Source organism: Phocoena phocoena, chromosome 10 (genome assembly GCF_963924675.1).
Source record: "Phocoena phocoena chromosome 10, mPhoPho1.1, whole genome shotgun sequence".
NCBI classification, from domain to species: Eukaryota; Metazoa; Chordata; class Mammalia; order Artiodactyla; family Phocoenidae; genus Phocoena; species Phocoena phocoena.
The window spans coordinates 35,692,554-35,711,104 of NC_089228.1; the positions used below are offsets into that span (position 1 = coordinate 35,692,554).

Here is an 18,551-nt window from a genome sequence, read left to right on the forward strand (position 1 = left end):
GAAGTGAGTGTTTCCTAGGCAACATTTGAGATAGTTTATCCTAAAAGAGTTAAAAACTAACCCTCCCCTGCACTGCCTAAGGAGGTACACTTTGTCTTTTTCCCTCCATTTGCTAATTGACATAGAAACAAACCCAGGCTACAGAAAAGCAGTGATGGCCCTCAGCAGTTGAAAGAGTGATCTGTAAAACAGCAAAGGGAGAAAGTCAGATGTGAAGTTTTTCTTTAGCTCATGATTCATCCCACTTCCTTCCCTCGCCCCCGGCCCAAGGAGGATTTTGCTGTGGCCGCCGTGGTTTTGGAGTCCCTGCTAAAGCTGGCCCTGCTCACCGGCCTGACCATCTCTGTTTTCGGCTTTGCCTATTCTCAACTGGCTTTGGACATCTATGGAGGGGCCATGCTTAGCTCAGGATCAGGTATGCACAAGAGGTTTTTCCAGATCTGTTCTAATTTCCAAGCCGAAATATTTAGAAGAGTCTTACAAAATTCAAACACACGACTGACATGTGTGTCAGTGTAGGGAAAATTGCCGGTAGCTGGGGCACCTGAGGTCAAACCAGCTCAGCGTGCAATTAGAGCTTTGGCACCAGGTCGATCAGTCCCGCAACCTCACTTGGAGCAGTTGTTATGAATCCTTGGCTTTCCTCTCAGCCCTAAAATGTGTTTTGCCGATTGCTTCCCTCTGGGGTAAGCGAGGAAGGAAGAGAGCAGGCTCTGATGAGTCTCTGCTTGGTACTAAACACATCTGCAGATAGTAAATGCCACATAAATCTCACGGCCTGATGGACAAAAGCCTCCGAAGGATGACCCAGAGCCATTTGCAGAGAATGAAATTGATCTCGGCAAATAAAGTGGTATATTTAGTCCAGTGACTCTTGGGTTTTGAAGGAGAAAAGTATTGAATGTGTCTAACTTTGAAACACTTGGTGCCCAGGCCACTGGGCGTCTCACAGCATCTCTGGGCCTTGGGAACTTCACCAGTTTCAAAATGCGCTGGGTCGTGGGGTGGCAATCCATTTGGAGTGTTTCATCTTGGGTTTAGCAAAGATGTTTTTAATTCCTCAGGTCACTAGACAAGAACCCTGAAGACTTCTTTCTGCTGCCCTATCTCAAATGTAAAGGGCCTTCTCCAGTGCCATTTTACAACGTCACTGGCATGTTCTAGTCTCCACTATAATAGGCCCAAACTTTTAGTATTAGGGGAAGAAGGGCCGAGTTTCCGCTTGACAGCAAAGGTTGTTAAGTTTGGAGAAACAACTGCCATGAAACCAATGACGTGGTTTGCGGCTCCCTGGGTCAGGCAACTGCAGGGAGGCCCGCATTAAGAAGCCATTAGCAAGTAAGTGTGCAGAGATCGAGACAGGCTATTTCACAGCAGCTCTGCACCTTTGGAAAGGTAATCACCAAGGAGCAGCCTTTGTAATGCAACCACAGGACAGTGCCACGAGGAAAGGGCCGTCCCATCCATGTAATGTTCACTTGCTGGATTCGTTTATCATAGAAGATATATCAACAAACCATTGTCATTGTGTGGTCCTTTTACTCAAGTGAGATGCTGGTACCAGTCTTGAGAATTTAAAAGGGTCAGTGTTAGTTGATTTCTAAGGTAATAAATTCTATCTCTGATGGTTTATGTCAGAGTCATTAATAATTCTATTTTTTATTTTTAATTTATTTATTATTTTTTATTTTTGGCTGCGTTGGGTCTTCGTTGCTGCACGCAGGCTTTCTCTAGTTGTGGCATGTGGGGGCTACTCTTCATTGCAGTGCATGGGCTTCTCATTGCAGTGGCTTCTCTTGTTGCGGAGCACGGGCTCTAGGCACGCGGGCTTCAGTAGTTGTGGCTTGAGGGCTCAGTAGTTGTGGCTCACGGTCTCTGGAGCGCAGACTCAGTAGTTGTGGCACATGGACTTTGTTGCTCTGCAGCACATGGGATCTTCCCGGACCAGGGCTTGAACCCGTGTCCCCTGCATTGGCAGGCGGATTCTCAACCACTGCGCCACCAGGGAAGCCCCAGAGTCGTTAATAATTTTAGACTCAAAAAGATATCCCCTCTGTCTCATCTTCAGAGAGAGAAGAGTCTTGAGAGTGGTCTGGTTTCTCAGTCTCTGAAAAGGATGTGTGGTTTGGTGTAGCTGCTGCAGGATCTTTAGGACCCTTGTCGTCTCTTGCCTGGCCCAGGCCTCCATCAGCATCCCTGTCCTGGCAAGGTCTTCCAGCATTTGTCTCCTCATTGCAACTGCTTCTTATTTTGACCAAACTTCCAGTTCTCTGTGCCTTCTGGGAGGGTCATTTTGTTTCCCCAGGGTGCCTGTCCGCTTTCCTTCCCTCGTCTGCACTCCACCCATTTTCTCCTTGCCCTACTCCTGACTCTTCGGACTAGTGCTGCATATCCGAATGCCTTTCCTGTGCCAGAAAACATTAACACTACTGCTCTCTGCCCCCCTCCGCCCCCCACCATAGTCTTTTTTGTTCCCTTAAAACTACCTCACAAAACTTGACTTTCTCCAGAAAGTCTTACTGAATCAGAAAAGAATGGGAACTTTCCATGGCTCAGCCCAACCACTTAGTTTTGAAAGTGGACCTTGCAATGCTGCTGTCCTCCGTTGCCCCAGTTGCCTGTTGCTCTTTGTCCTCACCTGTGAAGTGGCCTCTCAAGAGGCCTCTGTGCTGTTGTCTCCAAATGTAGGACTTGGATGCACCACAGGCAGGCTTTCGTGGGGCACTGTGGTTTTGCTTTGCATTACTTGGGCTTAGCCCTGTATATAGTTAGGAGCTTTGGAAGTGCTCTGAGACTTTTCTCAGAAGTCTTTCTCATACCTAGCTTTTCCATCCTAAAGAAAAATACATTCAGTGAACTTCCCTGAGATTTCTCACATTTATCTCTTAGGTGCTTCTCTCTTGCCCTTTCTTTTACTTTTTTTTGTCTGGAGAAGGAAGGATTTATTATTTGCAGCAAGTAAGGAGAACACTTGCTTTCCCAAAGCAGCGTCTTCTCTTTTATTTTTTAAAATCTTTTTTTCTTCTCAATCCCCTAATATTAGTTTCCTAGGGCTGCAATAACAATGTATCACAAACTGGGTGGCTTAATTTCAACAGAAATTGATTGTCTCACAGTTCTGGAGGGCAGAAGTCTGAAATCCGGGTGTCAGCAGGGCTGTGCTCTCTCTGACATCTCCAGAGTAGGCATCCTTCCTTGCCTCTTCTAGCTAAGGGTGTAGGCCGGCAGTCCTTGGCTTGGAAATGCATTAACTCCTCCTATCACGTGGCTGTCTTCTCCGTGTGTGTCTTCACATTGTCTTCCCTCTGTCAGTGTTTCTGCATCCAAATTTCCCTTTTTTATAAGGACACCAGTCATAATGGATTAGGGCCCACCCTAATGACCTCATTTTAACTTGGTTATCTTTATAAAGACCTATTTCCAAATAGATCACACTCTAATAGATCCAGATCTATTAGACTTCAAATTACATCAGATTACTTTTGAAGGGGATATATAATTCAAGCCATACTGCCACTCACTTCAATCCATAGTTTAAGGTTCCATCCACAAATTCCCCAATTCCAACCTCTTTCCCCCAAATTGACTCAAAGCGCTTCTACTTGAATCACCGTTTCATGCAGGAGTTTTGTGTCCTCCACATTGCAAAGCAGCTCACTATCCACCTTCAGATATACTCACGCCGTCAGCTTTCAGTTACCAAGTGAGAGGTGCAGGTTATGAGAGGAGCCCCACTCCTCTCTGCCAGAGAGAGGAGGATGGAGAGAAGCAGAAAGCACACTGAGCATAGCCTCGAGCCACCGCAGGGCAGAACCTGGTCCCTGTGTTCTTTGCTGGAGTCATCCCACAGCTGGGGTGGGGGCCAGGCTACTTTCTGCAGCGACTTGGGGAATGAAATGCAACAGGATACGGTACAATGTGTACCCAAGAGAGGGCCATCAGGGCTGCCTTGTTAGTAGTCCTTTTGTCCTTTTTTGATGGCCATAAAACTATTTAGGGTCCCCATGATGCAGGGATGTTTCATATTAAGCAGCTTTCATAAACCATGAATAAGTTTCAGATTCTGAGACTCTGGAACTCCCTCCACCTTTCCCTTTTCTTTTAGCAGTTAAGTTTTTTCTTTTTTGAGGTCTAGTTTACATAAATTAAAATGCTGTCCTATTTTTTTTTTTTTTTTTTGCGGTACTCGGGCCTCTCACTGTTGTGGCCTCTCCCGTTGCAGAGCACGGGTTCCAGACGCACAGGCTCAGCGGCCACAGCTCACGGGCCCAGCCGCTCCGCGGCATGTGGGATCTTCCCAGACCAGGACACAAACCCGTGTCCCCTGCATCGGCAGGTGGACTCTCAACCACTGCGCCACCAGGGAAGCCCTAAAATGCTGTCCTCTTAAGAGCACAGTTTGGGGGCTTCCCTGGTGGCACAGTGGTTAAGAATCCGCCTGCCAATGCAGGAGACATAGGTTCGAGCCCTGGTCCGGGAAGATCCCATATACCGTGGAGCAACTAAGCCCATGTGCCACAACTACTGAGCCTGCGCTCTAGAACCTGCGCACCACAACTACTGAGCCCACGTGCCACAGCTACTGAAACCCGCGTGCCTAGAGCCTGTGCTCTTTAATAAGAGAAGCCACTGCAATGAGAAGCACGTGCACTGCAACGAAGAGTAGCCCCCGCTCGCCGCAACTAGAGAAAGCCTATGTGCAGCAAAGAAGACCCAACGCAGGCAAAAATAAATAAATAATTTAAAAATGCTTTTAAAAAAAAAAGCACAGTTTGATGAGTTTTGACAAATATCTACACCCATGTAACCAACATCCAGATTAAGATACAGAGCATTTCTATTACCCCAGAAAGTTCTCTTAGGACCCTTTCCAGTCAACTGCCCCCCTCCAACTCAGAGACAAGCACTGCTCTGATTTCTGTTACCATAGATTAGTATTGCTTTTAAAAAGAATTTCATATAAATGAAATCATATAGCATGGGCACTTTCATGTTTGGCTTCTTTCCCTCAATATAATGTTTTTGAGATTCATCCATGTTTTTACATGCATCAGTAGTTTTTTTCCTCCTTGATTGCTGAGGAGTATTTCTTTGTGCGGACGGCCCATAGTTTGTTTATCCCTTCTCCTGTTGATGGTTACTTTGGGCTGTTAGGAATAAAACTGCTATGGATGTTTTTGTGAACACATGCATTTGTTTCTGTTGGTTGTACACCTAGGAGTAGAATTGCTGGATCATAGGTTAAGTACATGTTTATTTTATTAGAAACTGCTTGACTGCCTGTCAGTAATAGCCCTTTTAAAGGAGGGGATCAGGGAATTCCCTCGTGGTCCAGTGGTTAGGACTTGGCACTTTCACTGCTGAGGGCCCAGGTTCAGTCCCTGGTTGGGAACTAATGTCCTGCAAGCTGTGCAGCTTAGCCAGGGGGGAAAAAAAAAAAGAGGATCAATTTCGTTGTAAGGCTCCCGATTTTTTGGTAGCAGATCTTCCCAAAGCTTGTTAGTTAGCTCTAGAATCACATCACTTTGTTTTAGGGGAAAATAACCTTGCAGGCTCTGATTCTCCCTGAAGAGTTATGGGTGTTCTATCTCTGTAGTTTCCTGCTGCTCCTGAGCCCTGGGCTTCTTCAGGGCCTCCTCAACTGAGTTTCTCTTAGCATGCAGGGCCACTAGTGTCCCCAAGTGCTCAAACTAGCAGGCTTCTTCATGCTGATTTAAAAAGTGAGATTTGCTTGCTGGCCAGATAAGCTTTTAGTTGTTAGGCAAGAGATCTGTACATTTATTCCTAATTGTCCTTTTGTTTTTAGCTGTTTATTTTAGTTAGTACTGTAGAATGCTGGGAGTCCTTCCAGGTAGTTAAGACCATAGGCTCAAGCATGCGTCTGCCCACTGATGACATCAGCAGGGCTCATGACCCAGCTCTGGTGTTCTCTGACCAACCTGCCAAAGTGAGGGTGCATGTGGGCCTCCCGTTTGGGCTCTGGAGTCTCGGTGGGTTGTTTCCTTACAGGTCCTGTCCTGCTGCGTGCCTATTGTCTTTACGTCCTCCTGCTTGCCATCAATGGAGTGACCGAATGTTTCACATTTGCTGCCATGAGCAAAGAGGAGGTTGACAGGTAGGTAACCTTAAAGATAAACCTCTAATTATGGCCTTCAGCCAAAATGAAGTAACTTCTTTCTTTTCGTTCTGAACATGCATTTACAGAAGGCTCTTCTAGAACCAGGAGTGTGGTGCCTTCCTCAGGCACCGTTCAGTAAGTCCTCCCCACAGTAGGGCTGGGGGCAGCCACCTCTCCTTGCCTCCCTTTGTGAAGGGAGAAGTCAGGGCCCTGAAGGGTTTTGTTAGTCCAGGTTGGCAGAGGCAGGCACCAGACAAGATCCACTCCTCCACCCACCTCCTTGCCCAGTGCTCCGATGGGTTACCAAGGAGCTTCTTCAAGATGCAGATCTATAGAATCTGATTTGTAGGTCTTGCAGAATCTCGGGGATCTGTGACACCTCTCCTCAGAGAAAGGCCCAAGTGCACATACAAGTTTTGCCACATTTTTTCCCATCCATTGACCCCCAGGTCAGGACCTCTGCCCTGGAATTTCAAGCAGTAGTTTTTAACACTGGTTATGAGTCACAGTGCCCCATGGAGCTTGTTAGAAATGCAGATTCCTGTCCACCCTACTCCCACCACTCTCTCTCCTACCATGCCTACAGAATCGGCAGGCCCTGAGCATGTGAAGGTTTTTTTAAAACTCCTCAATGATTCTGACGTGAACTCCTGGTAAGAGCCTCTGACCCACACCTAGGATAATTGATCTCTTGTGTCCCAGATGCCAAAATTAGCAAGGTGGTATCTGAAGACATCACTGCAGAGAGCAGTTGAGGAGAAGGATAAAACTGATATGGACAAAGAAGAGAGAGGAAGAAGAGAGAAGGGGTGGGTGTAGGTAATGGGGCGAGCGGCCCTCTTTATCCCTTTGCCCCTTGAGGTCTGGGTCCCTCGGGGGTTTCATGCTGCCTCTGTAGTGCCCTGAGTGCCATTGAAATCCCTCAGAGTCCCAGTGTGGGGGTGGGATGGGAAAAAGGTACTCAGAGAGTTGGTGAACCCTTCCTCTCATTCAGAGCAGCCTCTGTCTGCTTCCCACTGGGGCCTGTCTCACAGAGGCTTGGTGACCTTGTATGCTACACCGTAGTTGAGAACTGGAGTCTAGGGCAGTGGTCCCAGCCCAGACTGCTCAGAAGTTCTGGCCCCCTCCCATACCAGCTGAACTGGAATTTTAGGAACTTAGGCCAAGGAGTCTTTTATTGCTCAGCTCCAGGAGATTGCTGATGATAGATAGCGAAGGCCTTAGGAACCGCTGGCTCAGACCAGCTTTCAGAGTGAAAACTGCATTGAACACTGTGACCCAGTGCATATTTGGGTGTGACTGAAAGGAAGCTTCCATGAAGCAACAAGTACCCCAGTTACGCACAGGACACACTGATGGTTTTTAATTCTGTTCTATTTCATTTTTTAAACTGCCATGTCATGACCCACTAAATTGATTTCCTAGCCTACTTTTAGGTCACAACCCATAGTTTTCAAATGGTGGTCTAGACATGGTTTTTACTTCAGACAGTTAAATTTATAGCTTTAAACTGCTTTGAGTCTATCTTTTTTTTTTTTTTTTTTTTAGTGGATAAAATGTTCTCTAAGTTTAATTTTGAAAGCACTGTGTTTTTACTTGAAAGGTGCTTCTAACATGAAATGATTTAAAAATATAATTTAAAGCATACTAAATGAGGCACTGAGGTGTAGTGGAAAGAGTTCTGGACTAAGAATCTATCTCTTTGAAGGGAATTTTGTTATAACAATTTCAGCATTAGTGTTGAGGGGGAAAATCAACACTAAGCCTGATTAAAATATAAAATTAAAATTAATTTAATTAATTTAAATTAATTAAAATTAAAAATATATATCTTGCAACAAATCATGAGGGAATATAGACAGTGGCCGGTTGCTTTGGTTTCTCTTACGTTGCATTGACCCAAAGAAAGCAACTTTTTAAGTTATTTGTAGTAATGGGATCAGAACAGTATATTAAAATCTGGAAAATTATTTTCATGGTATTAGTAGTCAACATAGAGAAAAGACAGGGCCTTGTTCTCATCTGAAGTAACTCACTTCCCCTAAGAGTAAAATGTGTGTGCCTTTAAGCATGGTCTCCAGGTTTGTATTAAACATAGCAGCCCCCTTTCTGTCTGGGCCCCTGGCCCCAACCCTCAGTCCTGTCTGAACACAGGTAGCACCTGGGCTCATCACAGACCCCAGCAATTTTTCCCTCTCTATGAATTTAGCCAGACATAAAACGATAGTAAGAATTTTTACAGTAGAATTGAGTAGCTTAGTTAAGTGTTATGATTGATTTACCTCCTACATTTCAGATTCTGAATTGAAAAATATATACTGATGAAATCATGACTTTTAATTAACTACCTACAGGTTAATCAGTGTTTTTCTAAATAAAAATAGGAGATTTAGTTGGATGTGAAATATTAGAATGTCCATTGAACTGCAAGTTGCTTTTTTGTTAATAACCTCATAATATGTATAGCATAAGATTGATGGCTTTTACATTATGCTCCACTGAAGGATTTTGTTGTGTTTTGTTAAGGATATCTCATTTTCTTTTGTCCATTTGACAAATACTTTTTGGGCATCTACTCTCTAACAGGCATTTCTTTAAGCTCCAAGAATTCAGCAATGAACAAAAGAGAAGAAAGAGATCCCTGCTCTCCTGGAGCTGACAGTAGGGAAGGCAGGTAGCAAACAAGTAAATAAGCAAGAAAATATTGTGCTTTGCAGAGAACTAAAACAGAGTTATGTAGTGAGAGTTGGGGCCTTTTTAGATTGGGGGGCTCCTCCAAGGAGGTGGCATTTAGGCTGAGGCCTGAATGACCAAGAAGAGTCTGCTATGCAAAGATGGGGCCGAACCTTCCAGGCAGAGGGGACAGTGGTGCAGAGGCCCAAGACTGACAGCTCCTTTTTCTGACTTGTTGGCCCTTGAGTGCCCAATGTGGAGTGGGACTCCATAACTGTTGAATGCAGGACGAGTGCACACAAGACTGGCACCATACTTTGCATGGTTGCCAAGGCTACAACGTATAGCTGTGCCTTGATGTTTTCAACCAGCACCCACTGGGGAATGCTTCAGTTGCTGCTGCAGTCATCTATCTTTTGATAAGCCTGATTAAATAACTTCCTGTCTGTGTTAACCAAGCCTTAGAAAATAGTCATTGTCACTGACTAATTTTCCATTGACTCAAAAGATGGCATTTTAATTTTATCTTTAAAATTCTCATTTTTTCCTGAAGTGGATAATGTCTTTAAGGCTATAGATGTATGAGTCCTGGAAAGTTCAATAGTTGCAGAGCCCTCTTCTAGTTAAAAACAGTGGACTCCGTCATCATCAGCACCTCCCAAATGGCTACGTTAAAGAAGCCACACCATGGAATTTGTCCCTGCTTGAATTAGCATGAATTGCCTACCAGTTTCATTCATTGTTTCCATTCTATTTGGAGCTGGGTGAGGATGACTTTGAAAGTTCGTGAACCTGTGGCCTAAACTCCAAGCATTGGTCTTAATAAACCTTTCTGAGATCGTTTCTGAAAAAAAACTGAGCAGATTACACATCTCTGCTTCTTTTTGGAAAAGAGGTCAGAGTACTGGCCCAGCCTCGGTGGCCTGTTATAAAGTTGGCCATTCTGATCATTGATTAGCAGTTAGTAAAGAAACTTCCCCTTTGAAGATGTGGGCTCTTGTAGTTCCATTTCTCATTAAAAGAAACTCTCTCAACTGAGAAGCAAATGAATTCCCTCTCTGGAATTCTGGATGAAAGCATACCTCCCCTGTTGGAGTACAGTGTGTGTGTGTGTGTGTGTGTGTGTGTGTGTGTGTGTGTGTGCGCGTGCGCGCGCGCGCGCACGCATGCATGTGTGTTCTTGCTATCCTCTCTGATGAATTATATCTCCCATAGCACCTTGGGCTTGATCAGCCCAAGGACCAGAATCTGGGCATTTGGAGGCCACAGTGGCTTTTACCACCCCTCCCTTCTGTACAGAACCCGAGTAGTGGCCTCTGAGGTTTCCTGACCCAGCTGACACAGCTTGATGATCTAAGGAGTTTGGTTCCCTCAACAACTATACACTTAGAATGCCGGCTGTGTGCTAGGCAGAAATGAGATGCTGGAGAATTTTGTTCATGGAGGTACCACAAGCCTTTTGGAAGACTGTGGCAGCTATTTTATCTCTGCTGAGACTCAGTTGAGAACTGAAAGCTGAAGATAACTAAGTGACGTGCTGCTCTGGAATCATAGAAGTGAAAGGAGCAGTATAATCCCTCAAGTCGCAGAACCCACAGAGCTCTGGAGATGTAGAGAGCAGAGCAGGGATGTGTAAGAGTCTGGGAAACCCTGAAGGTGGTCCAGGCCTTGCTCCCTGTTTCCATTTCATTATAGAAGCTGGTCACTTGCTTTGAGTGAGATCCACTGGCCAAGGTTATGGGGCTTCTGCGTTTTGCAAGGGAAGTGGTATGAGGTGCTAAAGTTTAGGGGCGAGGGGTCAGGTTGGGGTGTAGGCTCATTCCTTAGGCAAATTATTTAGCCTCCCTCTGCCTGGTTTCCTCGTCCATAAAACGGATCCAAGCTCCACAGGGAAAGGGCCATGTGTTCATCCACCAGTGCATCCCCAGCACCCCTCACAGTACCTGTCAGAGTGCCTGTTCACATGTAATTGTTACCCGTGTCATATTGTTGTGTCTCACATTAAAGACAGGCTGAAAAGGATTTTTATGTGTTTTGATCACAGTGTCACTTAAACTAACCAGTTATTATCCGTAAACACCATAAATATGTTGAGTTCATTTTCTTACTCTTCTATTCAGGGGTGAAAGGGGCAGTGACATTTCCATGTTGTCCACTTAGCATTCGATGTTGTGAAAATCAGCTGGATCGCGGGAACTTGAAGGTGCTTTCTGTGAATTCATGTTCACAGCCACTTTCTTTGCAGCAGCCCTGCCTTGGGACCAGGTACCCACTGCCCTGCATTGCTTGCCTCCCTCTTCCCAGGTACAATTTCACAATGCTGGGCCTCTCATCTTCGTTCCTGCTGTTATCCTATCTCCTGACCCATTGGTGTGGCAGCGTGGGCTTCATCTTGGCCAATTGCTTCAACATGGGCATTCGGATCACACAGAGCCTTTGCTTCATCCACCGCTACTACCGGAAGAGTCCCCACAAGCCCCTGGCCGGCCTGTTCCTGTCACCAGTCCTCCTCGGGGCATTTGCCCTCAGTGGTGGCATTACTGCTGTTTCCGAGGTGAGGCGCCCTGCAGCCTTCACACCACATGATTTTGCAGCATGTCCACTGTCCCTCGTTCCAGGCATCCCGTTCCTGCTCTGCCTGACCCAGCTGGACAAGTACTTGCTTCCTCTTACCCCTTCCCCTAAGCTTCTGGGACAGCGTCTTATGATAGAAATGACTGATCAGTGGTACCCGTGGGAACAGAGTAGACGCTAGTACATAGCTGTCATGCCTTTACCTGACTGGAAGCTGGAGAAGTAGGGCCTCCACTCCCCATGGCTTGCCCCAGAGAAAGGAGGTACAGCTGGGGGCCCGGGGCAGTGACAGTGGTTTCTTTCTGCAGGTGTTCCTCTGCTGTGAGCGGGGCTGGCCAGCCATGCTGGTGCACGTCGCTGTGGGGGCCCTCTGTTTGGGAGTGACTCTTGGGACAGCATTCCTCACAGAGACCAAGCTGATCCACTTTCTTAGGACTCAGTTAGGTGTGTCCAGACTCACTGACAAAACGACGTGACCTCGCGGAAGCCTTGTGGCACCTGGACCAGCTGTGGGGCAGTTTTATGGGTGGAACATGTTTTTTATGCAGAAGAGCCCAGTTAGGGGTCTGTAGTGGAGTGAGACCAACACACAGGTGAGTCATCGGAGCAAACCACCAGACCAAACACTTAGTATCCGTTTGAGATTTCAGACAGCAAGGAGGAGTTCCATTTTTAAGGGAAGACCAAAAAGCTTTTAAAATAGATACAATTATTTTTTTCACCATTTTGTTATAATCAGCATTTTTCTTTTTGAATAATGTGTTGATTCTTTTTGGTGGTGATTGACCTTCAGAACTACATGTTCCAACAAACTCTATCTTGGATGATAATAGTTAATAATCTTCTGGCCCAGAAGGAGAGATGTAGCCACTTTACCCTCCACAGGAATATTTAACATCTTCCATAAAAGCCGGAAGGAGACTTGATGTTATGTGATGTTGTGCACCAAACAAGAACAAGTTGGCCCTGGAGTTGTGGCTTTCCCCACGTCAACACTGTGGCCTGGTTGTTTAGTGAAGGAGAAATATTGCTCAATGAGAAATCTAAGAAATGAAGACACAGTCTTTCAGATCACATTTCCCACAGTTAGCCAGGCAGAGTCACGTCTCTCCCCTTCATGGCTGTCCCCCACTCCCACCCCCACCCCCACCCCCAGGCCAGCACATGTCTTCCCATAGCAGGGGCAAGCCGGCTCACGACCTCTGGCCTGGCCACTTGAGAGAGGAGGGCTTTGAAGGACACTGTGATCCTTCGTGAGCTACTCTGAAGGGAACACCACTTTGCAGTTGGCTGTAACTTCTCATGAGGAGATTGCACAGATGACAACTAAAGTTGAATAGAGGTGTCTTTTCCCATCAGAATGAAATAGGGTAAATTCTATATGGCATGTGTCACTGAATCACACCCTTCTCCCGCTGACCTGTTACTTCCAGCACTGGTCAGTACACCGGAATTCCAGCCCCAGGACAAGACTGGCAGGCCTGCAGATCTGGTCCTTCAGGCTACAGTGTGAGCCCAGGCTAAGGCTTGCCTCCCTGCCCTGCACCCAGCAGGTGCTGTTCTCAGGCAGCAAAGCATTCTTCTTCTTTCATTAATGTATTACTATATTAACTGATGTAATGTATTAATTAATTAGATGTGATTGACCTTTGGAGCTACATGCACAGACTATATCTTGGGTGGTAATAGCTAGTAATCATCTAGCCCCGACGTCCCCAAACTTTCTATGTTTACACCCAGAGAGCAGGGAAGCTTGTATCAGATGGCAGTTTGGCTGAAATGCACACATTTAAATCCACTGGCCCAGAGCCAAAGCCAAGAGGCCAAGGATAAAGACCCACCCAGTGCACCAAGACTAGGACCCAGTCACCTGGACGCCTTTTTATCTATTCAAGGAGAGAATGCTTCGTATTAATTGCAGGGAAAGTAGCTAAATGCAAGGTGTCACTGAACAATCAGAGGCCCTCCAGAATCATGGGCTTGGTCATGTTTTGTAAGGCAGGGTCAGCCTACCTCAGAAGAACTGATTGCCCCGTGGGGTAGGGTGGGTGGCACACACAGAAGGCAGCCCCCCACCTCCAAGTACTTTTTTTTTTTAATAAATTTATTTATTTTTGGCTGAGTTGGGTCTTTGTTGCTGTGCATAGGCTTTCTCTAGTTGTGGCGAACGGGAGCTACTCTTCGTTGCGGTGTGCAGGCTTCTCATTGTGGTGGCTTCTCTTGTTGCGGAGCACGGGCTCTAGGCACACGGGCTTCAGTAGCTGTGGCATGTGGGCTTAGTAGTTGTGGCACACAGACTCTAGAGTACATGCTCAGTAGTTGTGGTGCACGGGCTTAGTTGCTCCGCGGCATGGGTGATCTTCCCGGACCAGGGCTCGAACCCATGTCCCCTGCATTGGCAGGTGGATTCTTAACCACTGTGCCACCAGGAAAGGCCCCCCAAGTACTTTTTTTTGTCTTTTGAATGCACAGAAATGGGCTTCCAGCCCTCACAAGTTCCTTCTCTGCTGCCATTGACCACCCCTCTCTCCCCTAGAACCCTGTCACCCAACCCCTGCCCACTTGACCCCAGACTCTAAAGTGTGGTCCTCGCACTACCTGCCTCAGAATCACCTGGATTGCAAGTTAGAAATGTACGTTTCCAGGATCCATTCCAGACCTTTGGCCTCTGCGTCTCTGGGGCAGGACTTTGGGACCAGCTTTTTCGGCAAACTGAGGTTGGCACACCCCATTATCCTCACCAGTGGCAGTGCCTAGGGCCAGTCATGCTCGTGTTCACAGTGTCCATTCCCAGCTCCAGGAATTGCTGTCTGAGCAGCAATGCTGACGCCCCACCTCCTCGGGAGCAGGAACACCACGGCTCCCACTCTGTTCTCCAGCTTGGAGAGTCTCTGTGTCTGACAGCAAGGGCTCATGCTCATCTCATCGCCATGCAGCCGGGCTCTGCTATCAGCACAGGGCTGCCGCAGTCAGGGCCAGCGCCTTTTGAGAGATGGCCAGCTGGGACGGCCACCGGGGGCTGCTTCCTGTGGCCTGCTTCCCCGTTTATAGAAAGAGGAGTCCCCATGGCCCAGGGTTTTGGGAAGCGGGTGTTGTCCCATTACTAACACCTGCTTCCCGGGCTCCAGCACTTGGGCAGCAGGCCCTTTGCAGCCCATGGCTTCTGGCTCTGTCCCCGCTGCTGCCTGGAGCACAGCTGGGCCCAACCACTCGCTCTGGGGCTTTCCCCCGTCTCCCTAGAGCCACACCTGTGCCTCAGGGTGCTTGCATACATGGGTGCTGAGCTGCCCCGCATTACCCAAGAAGGGTTTTTGGGGGGAATCACACTTGAGGCTTTAAGTGCCACTCAAAATATAGTGAGGCTACTTTCCCATGGAAACAAGTCTCTAAAGCACATCCATTTATGAAACGAAGAAACTTTTGTTGGTGAGGATAACAGCATTTCTTCTTTCTGTGCTGCTCTGGCCACATGTGTGTTGGTGTCTCTAGGTTTGGCCTGTCAGGTCCCTCCGTGAGGGGATGCTACTGTGCTACTTAACGCTTCCTCAGCTGTGACTTCTGGCTCAGGAGATGCTGTATACTCTGCCCCACTCCCTGCCACTTACCACCTAATTCACCAGGGCATCTCCTCCCTCCTGTCTTTTTTTAAAACCATGTATTCATATTGCTAGTTTCGTGTCAATTTCCCCATTTTAAAATGAATAAATTATTTTCTTCACATCTCTGTGAAGATGTTTCATACTACTTCTCCTTGCAAAAAAGAAACAAAAACTCTTAAATTTCAAAAGGAAAGTGGGCAAGTACCTTGAGTATGTGAATCGTTTTCATTCCTCATCAGAACGGTTCTCCCTACGTTGATGTTACTGGACCATGATTCTGACTTTGAAAGAGGGGCTGGATTCCTGGCCCCTGCGATGGAGCTTTCTGTGTCCCAGACTGACAGGCCTGGCAGTTTATTCACTGCCTTTCCCTTCCGCCCAAAGTAGTGCTCCCCATTGTTGATAGCACTTTTCTCTTTCCTATCTTCTCTGTCTGGCCTCTCCTTGTCTTGGTCATGTTTTTTAAATATGCAGCCATTTTTGGCAGGTCAGAACTAATATCAGGGCAGGGTGGACAAGTGTGTGATTTTAGGCCTGTGGTTTTTAGGGAGTCCAGGGTACCCCCTTCACCTTTATATCTTCCTCATTCGCTTGCTTGACTCGTGTAATTTATTTGGAAATGAGACTTCTGAGCCAATCACCTGCAGGTGGAAAGTGATTTGTTTTACTGCTATTTACCTGAGTGAATGTCCTTAATGTTGTAAATATTTTATTGATATTTGTTATTTTCTTTTTTTTTTAAACAGGGTTTTTAATTTTTATTTATTTTTGGCTGCGTTGGGTCTTCGTTGTTGCATGCAGGATTTCTCTGGTTGAGGTGAGCGGGGGCTACTCTTCATTGCGGTGCATGGGATTCTCATTGCGGTGTCTTCTCTTGTTGTGCAGCACGGGCTCTAGGTGCGAGGGCTTCAGTATTTGTGGTGCGCAGGCTCAGTAGTTGTGGCTCATGGCTCTAGAGCATGGGCTCAGTAGTTGTGGCGCATGGGCTTAGTTGCTCCGCGGCATGTGGGATCTTCCCAGGCCAGGGCTCGAACCCGTGTCCCCTGCATTGGCAGGCTGATTCTTAACCAGTGTACCACCAGGGAAGCCCAAATTTCTTTTTTTTTTTTAATTCTATTTTATTTTACTTTATTTATTTATTTTTGGCCATGCTGTATGGCATGTGGGCTCATAGTTCCCCAACCAGGGATGAAACCCACGCCCCCTGCAGTGGAAGCACAGAGTCTTAACCACTGGGCCACTGGGGAAGTCCCTAATTAACTTTCAAGGGTAGCAAGAAAGGTGTTTTATTTGAAGAGTTTGGGGGGAAAGGAAGACTCATTGATTTGCATCATCAGTCCGACCCCAATTACTGTGGCAGAATTAGTCCCCCTACTTAGTGTCATTCCTTCTTAACCAGAACCATCTGGGTGTATCAGAGTGAAATAGGGAAAATGGGCTCCTAATATAGTTCAGCCTCCTTTAGGGGCCTAATGAAGGAAGTCTTATAAATACTTCTTAACTATCCTCCAGATTAATTAGCCGAAGTTGCTAGGTGCCCCTGTCCCAAAGTGCAGTCAACTCTTGGCCTGTCAGCTTCTCCATCCTTCTGGGGTAGTATGGCCTAGAGGGCAAGTGCTAGAGGTGAGCTGCAGGGAGTTAGGTCTTTCCCTTCACGAACGGGGTCCTCACCAGAGTAGGTGCACCCAGAACCCTGTCGAGGCTGCAGCACGCTCATGGAAACCCCTCCCCACGGCTTGTCAAAGCTGTTACAATACACCCTGTCCCACATTGAGCATAACAGGTATGTAAGTATGCAGGAGTTGTGGTTGGCTAACTCTCCTGGTGATATGTGCTATAGACATTTGAACATCAGCTTTGAAGCTTTATGTTTGGATCCAGTAAATTTTTTTCCATCTCAGTCATTTCTGTAGGTTCCTGAAGAGTTGAAGGGCCCTGGATTCTGCGCCTATGAGACTGAATGAACAAAGGGCCCCAGGGGGCTTTAGAAGGAGGAGAGGGGGTGCCTGGACGGCTGCCTCACCATGAGGCTAGCAGCTGCTGGGTGCTGGGGCAGCTCCTGGTTTCTGTGCTCCTCCTGGCTTCACACTGGGGTGATACCCACCTGTCCTGGGGCCCAGACGGTGGGCAGTCAGGCTGGTGGGCAATGAGAGGAGGAGTTCCCAGAAATAGGTGCTGCTCTCGGGTAGAGGTCCACGTTCTTCCAATGATGAGACAGTCTCTTTCTTTCTTTTTTTAATATTTATTTATTTATTTGGTTGCACTGGGTCTTAGTTGCAGCTCACAGGCTCCTTTGTTGCGGCTTACTGGCTCCTTAGTTGTGGCATGTGAACTCTTAGTTGGAACATGCATGTGGGATCTAGTTCCCTGACCAGGGATCGAACCCGGGCCCCCTGCATTGGGAGCATGGAGTCTTAACCACTGCGCCACCAGGGAGGTCCTGAGACAGTCTCTTTCACCACCTTTTATCTCCTGCCTGCAGTCTCTCCTCTCGGGTTTAAGCTCTGTTCTGTACACAAAGCCCCTGAGGAGAAATGGAACTGGCCCATGCTAGCTACTGTGGGCCATGGGTCATAAGGGAGCCAGTGGATGGGCCACCCTCGGGGCAGATGAGTACCCAGTTCAGTCAGCTCTCACTGGGCAGGGGCTGGGCCAGGTGGCGTAGTTCATCCGGAGTTGCCCCTTCAGCCTCAGAGGAGCTGCCCAAGGGCCTGTGATGTAACAACCGACTTGTGAGGGAATGTTCTAGTCCACAATTTACTTGTCTCATTACCTCCCTCCATCCAAAAATGTGTCCCTGTTGGCTCTGCTGTCATAGTGCTGCCCTGGTCTGACCAATGCACTTGGCAGAGGCCACCTGGGTTCAGAGTGCTCAGTAGGAAGGGGACCTGAAAACCTGGCAACTCTCAGTCCTTTAATCTCATCCGCATCACAAACTGGGGCCTTGGAACAGGGCTCTGATGCTGTCAGCACAGGAAACAGTGACTAATTAAGACACGACTGCATTAGTCACGTTGGAGGTGACAATGAGCAGCATGTTTTGGGTTCGTGTCTGAGAGATCCTGACACACTTTTCAATTATGTGGAACTAATAGTGTGCGGCTTCCATGCAGCCGTGTCAGGCGGGGAGAGAAGAGGAGTCTGAAATGAAAGCATGACTCACTGTGGCTCTTCATTCACTTCTCTGCACTGCTTTTTGAAAATCACAAAAATTGACACCAGGGAGCGTGGCATCAGGGGGACCAGAGGGCATCTTTCAGAAGGAGAGTTATGAGACAACTCTGGGTGACACAGGAACCTCGGTCCTTTCGGGAGGTGTGTGTTGTGAACCCCAGGGTTGACTAGCCCCAGCTTCCCCTGGGCTCAGGGCACACTCTCGTCCAGCCCTCATCAGGGACTGGCACGGCCAGGCAGGGAGAACCATGAGGACCCAGGAGAACCAAAACCCTTAGCCGTGAGGGAAACGGGAATGTTTTCCCCCACACGTAATCCCAACCAAACTAGGGAATGTTGCTAAAATAGCTTTCCTTTTTGTTTCCCCCAGGGCATTAACACAACAGTTTTATGAACAAACCAGATTAGCACAG

At 47.3% G+C, this 18,551-nt stretch overlaps 1 protein-coding gene across 1 annotated transcript in view; it reads left to right on the plus strand.

Moving 5' to 3' along the window:
- The window catches only part of RFT1 (RFT1 homolog), a 36,562-nt gene extending 24,473 nt beyond the window's left edge, over positions 1–12,089 (plus strand). Inside the window, exons 10-13 of the mRNA XM_065885729.1 lie at positions 271–415; positions 6,010–6,115; positions 11,096–11,345; positions 11,674–12,089. Of these exons, the coding sequence (XP_065741801.1) occupies positions 271–415; positions 6,010–6,115; positions 11,096–11,345; positions 11,674–11,841 (669 nt within the window). The 3' untranslated portion in view covers positions 11,842–12,089. The remainder of the gene's footprint in view (positions 1–270; positions 416–6,009; positions 6,116–11,095; positions 11,346–11,673) is intronic.
- The last annotated feature ends 6,462 nt before the right edge of the window (positions 12,090–18,551 follow it).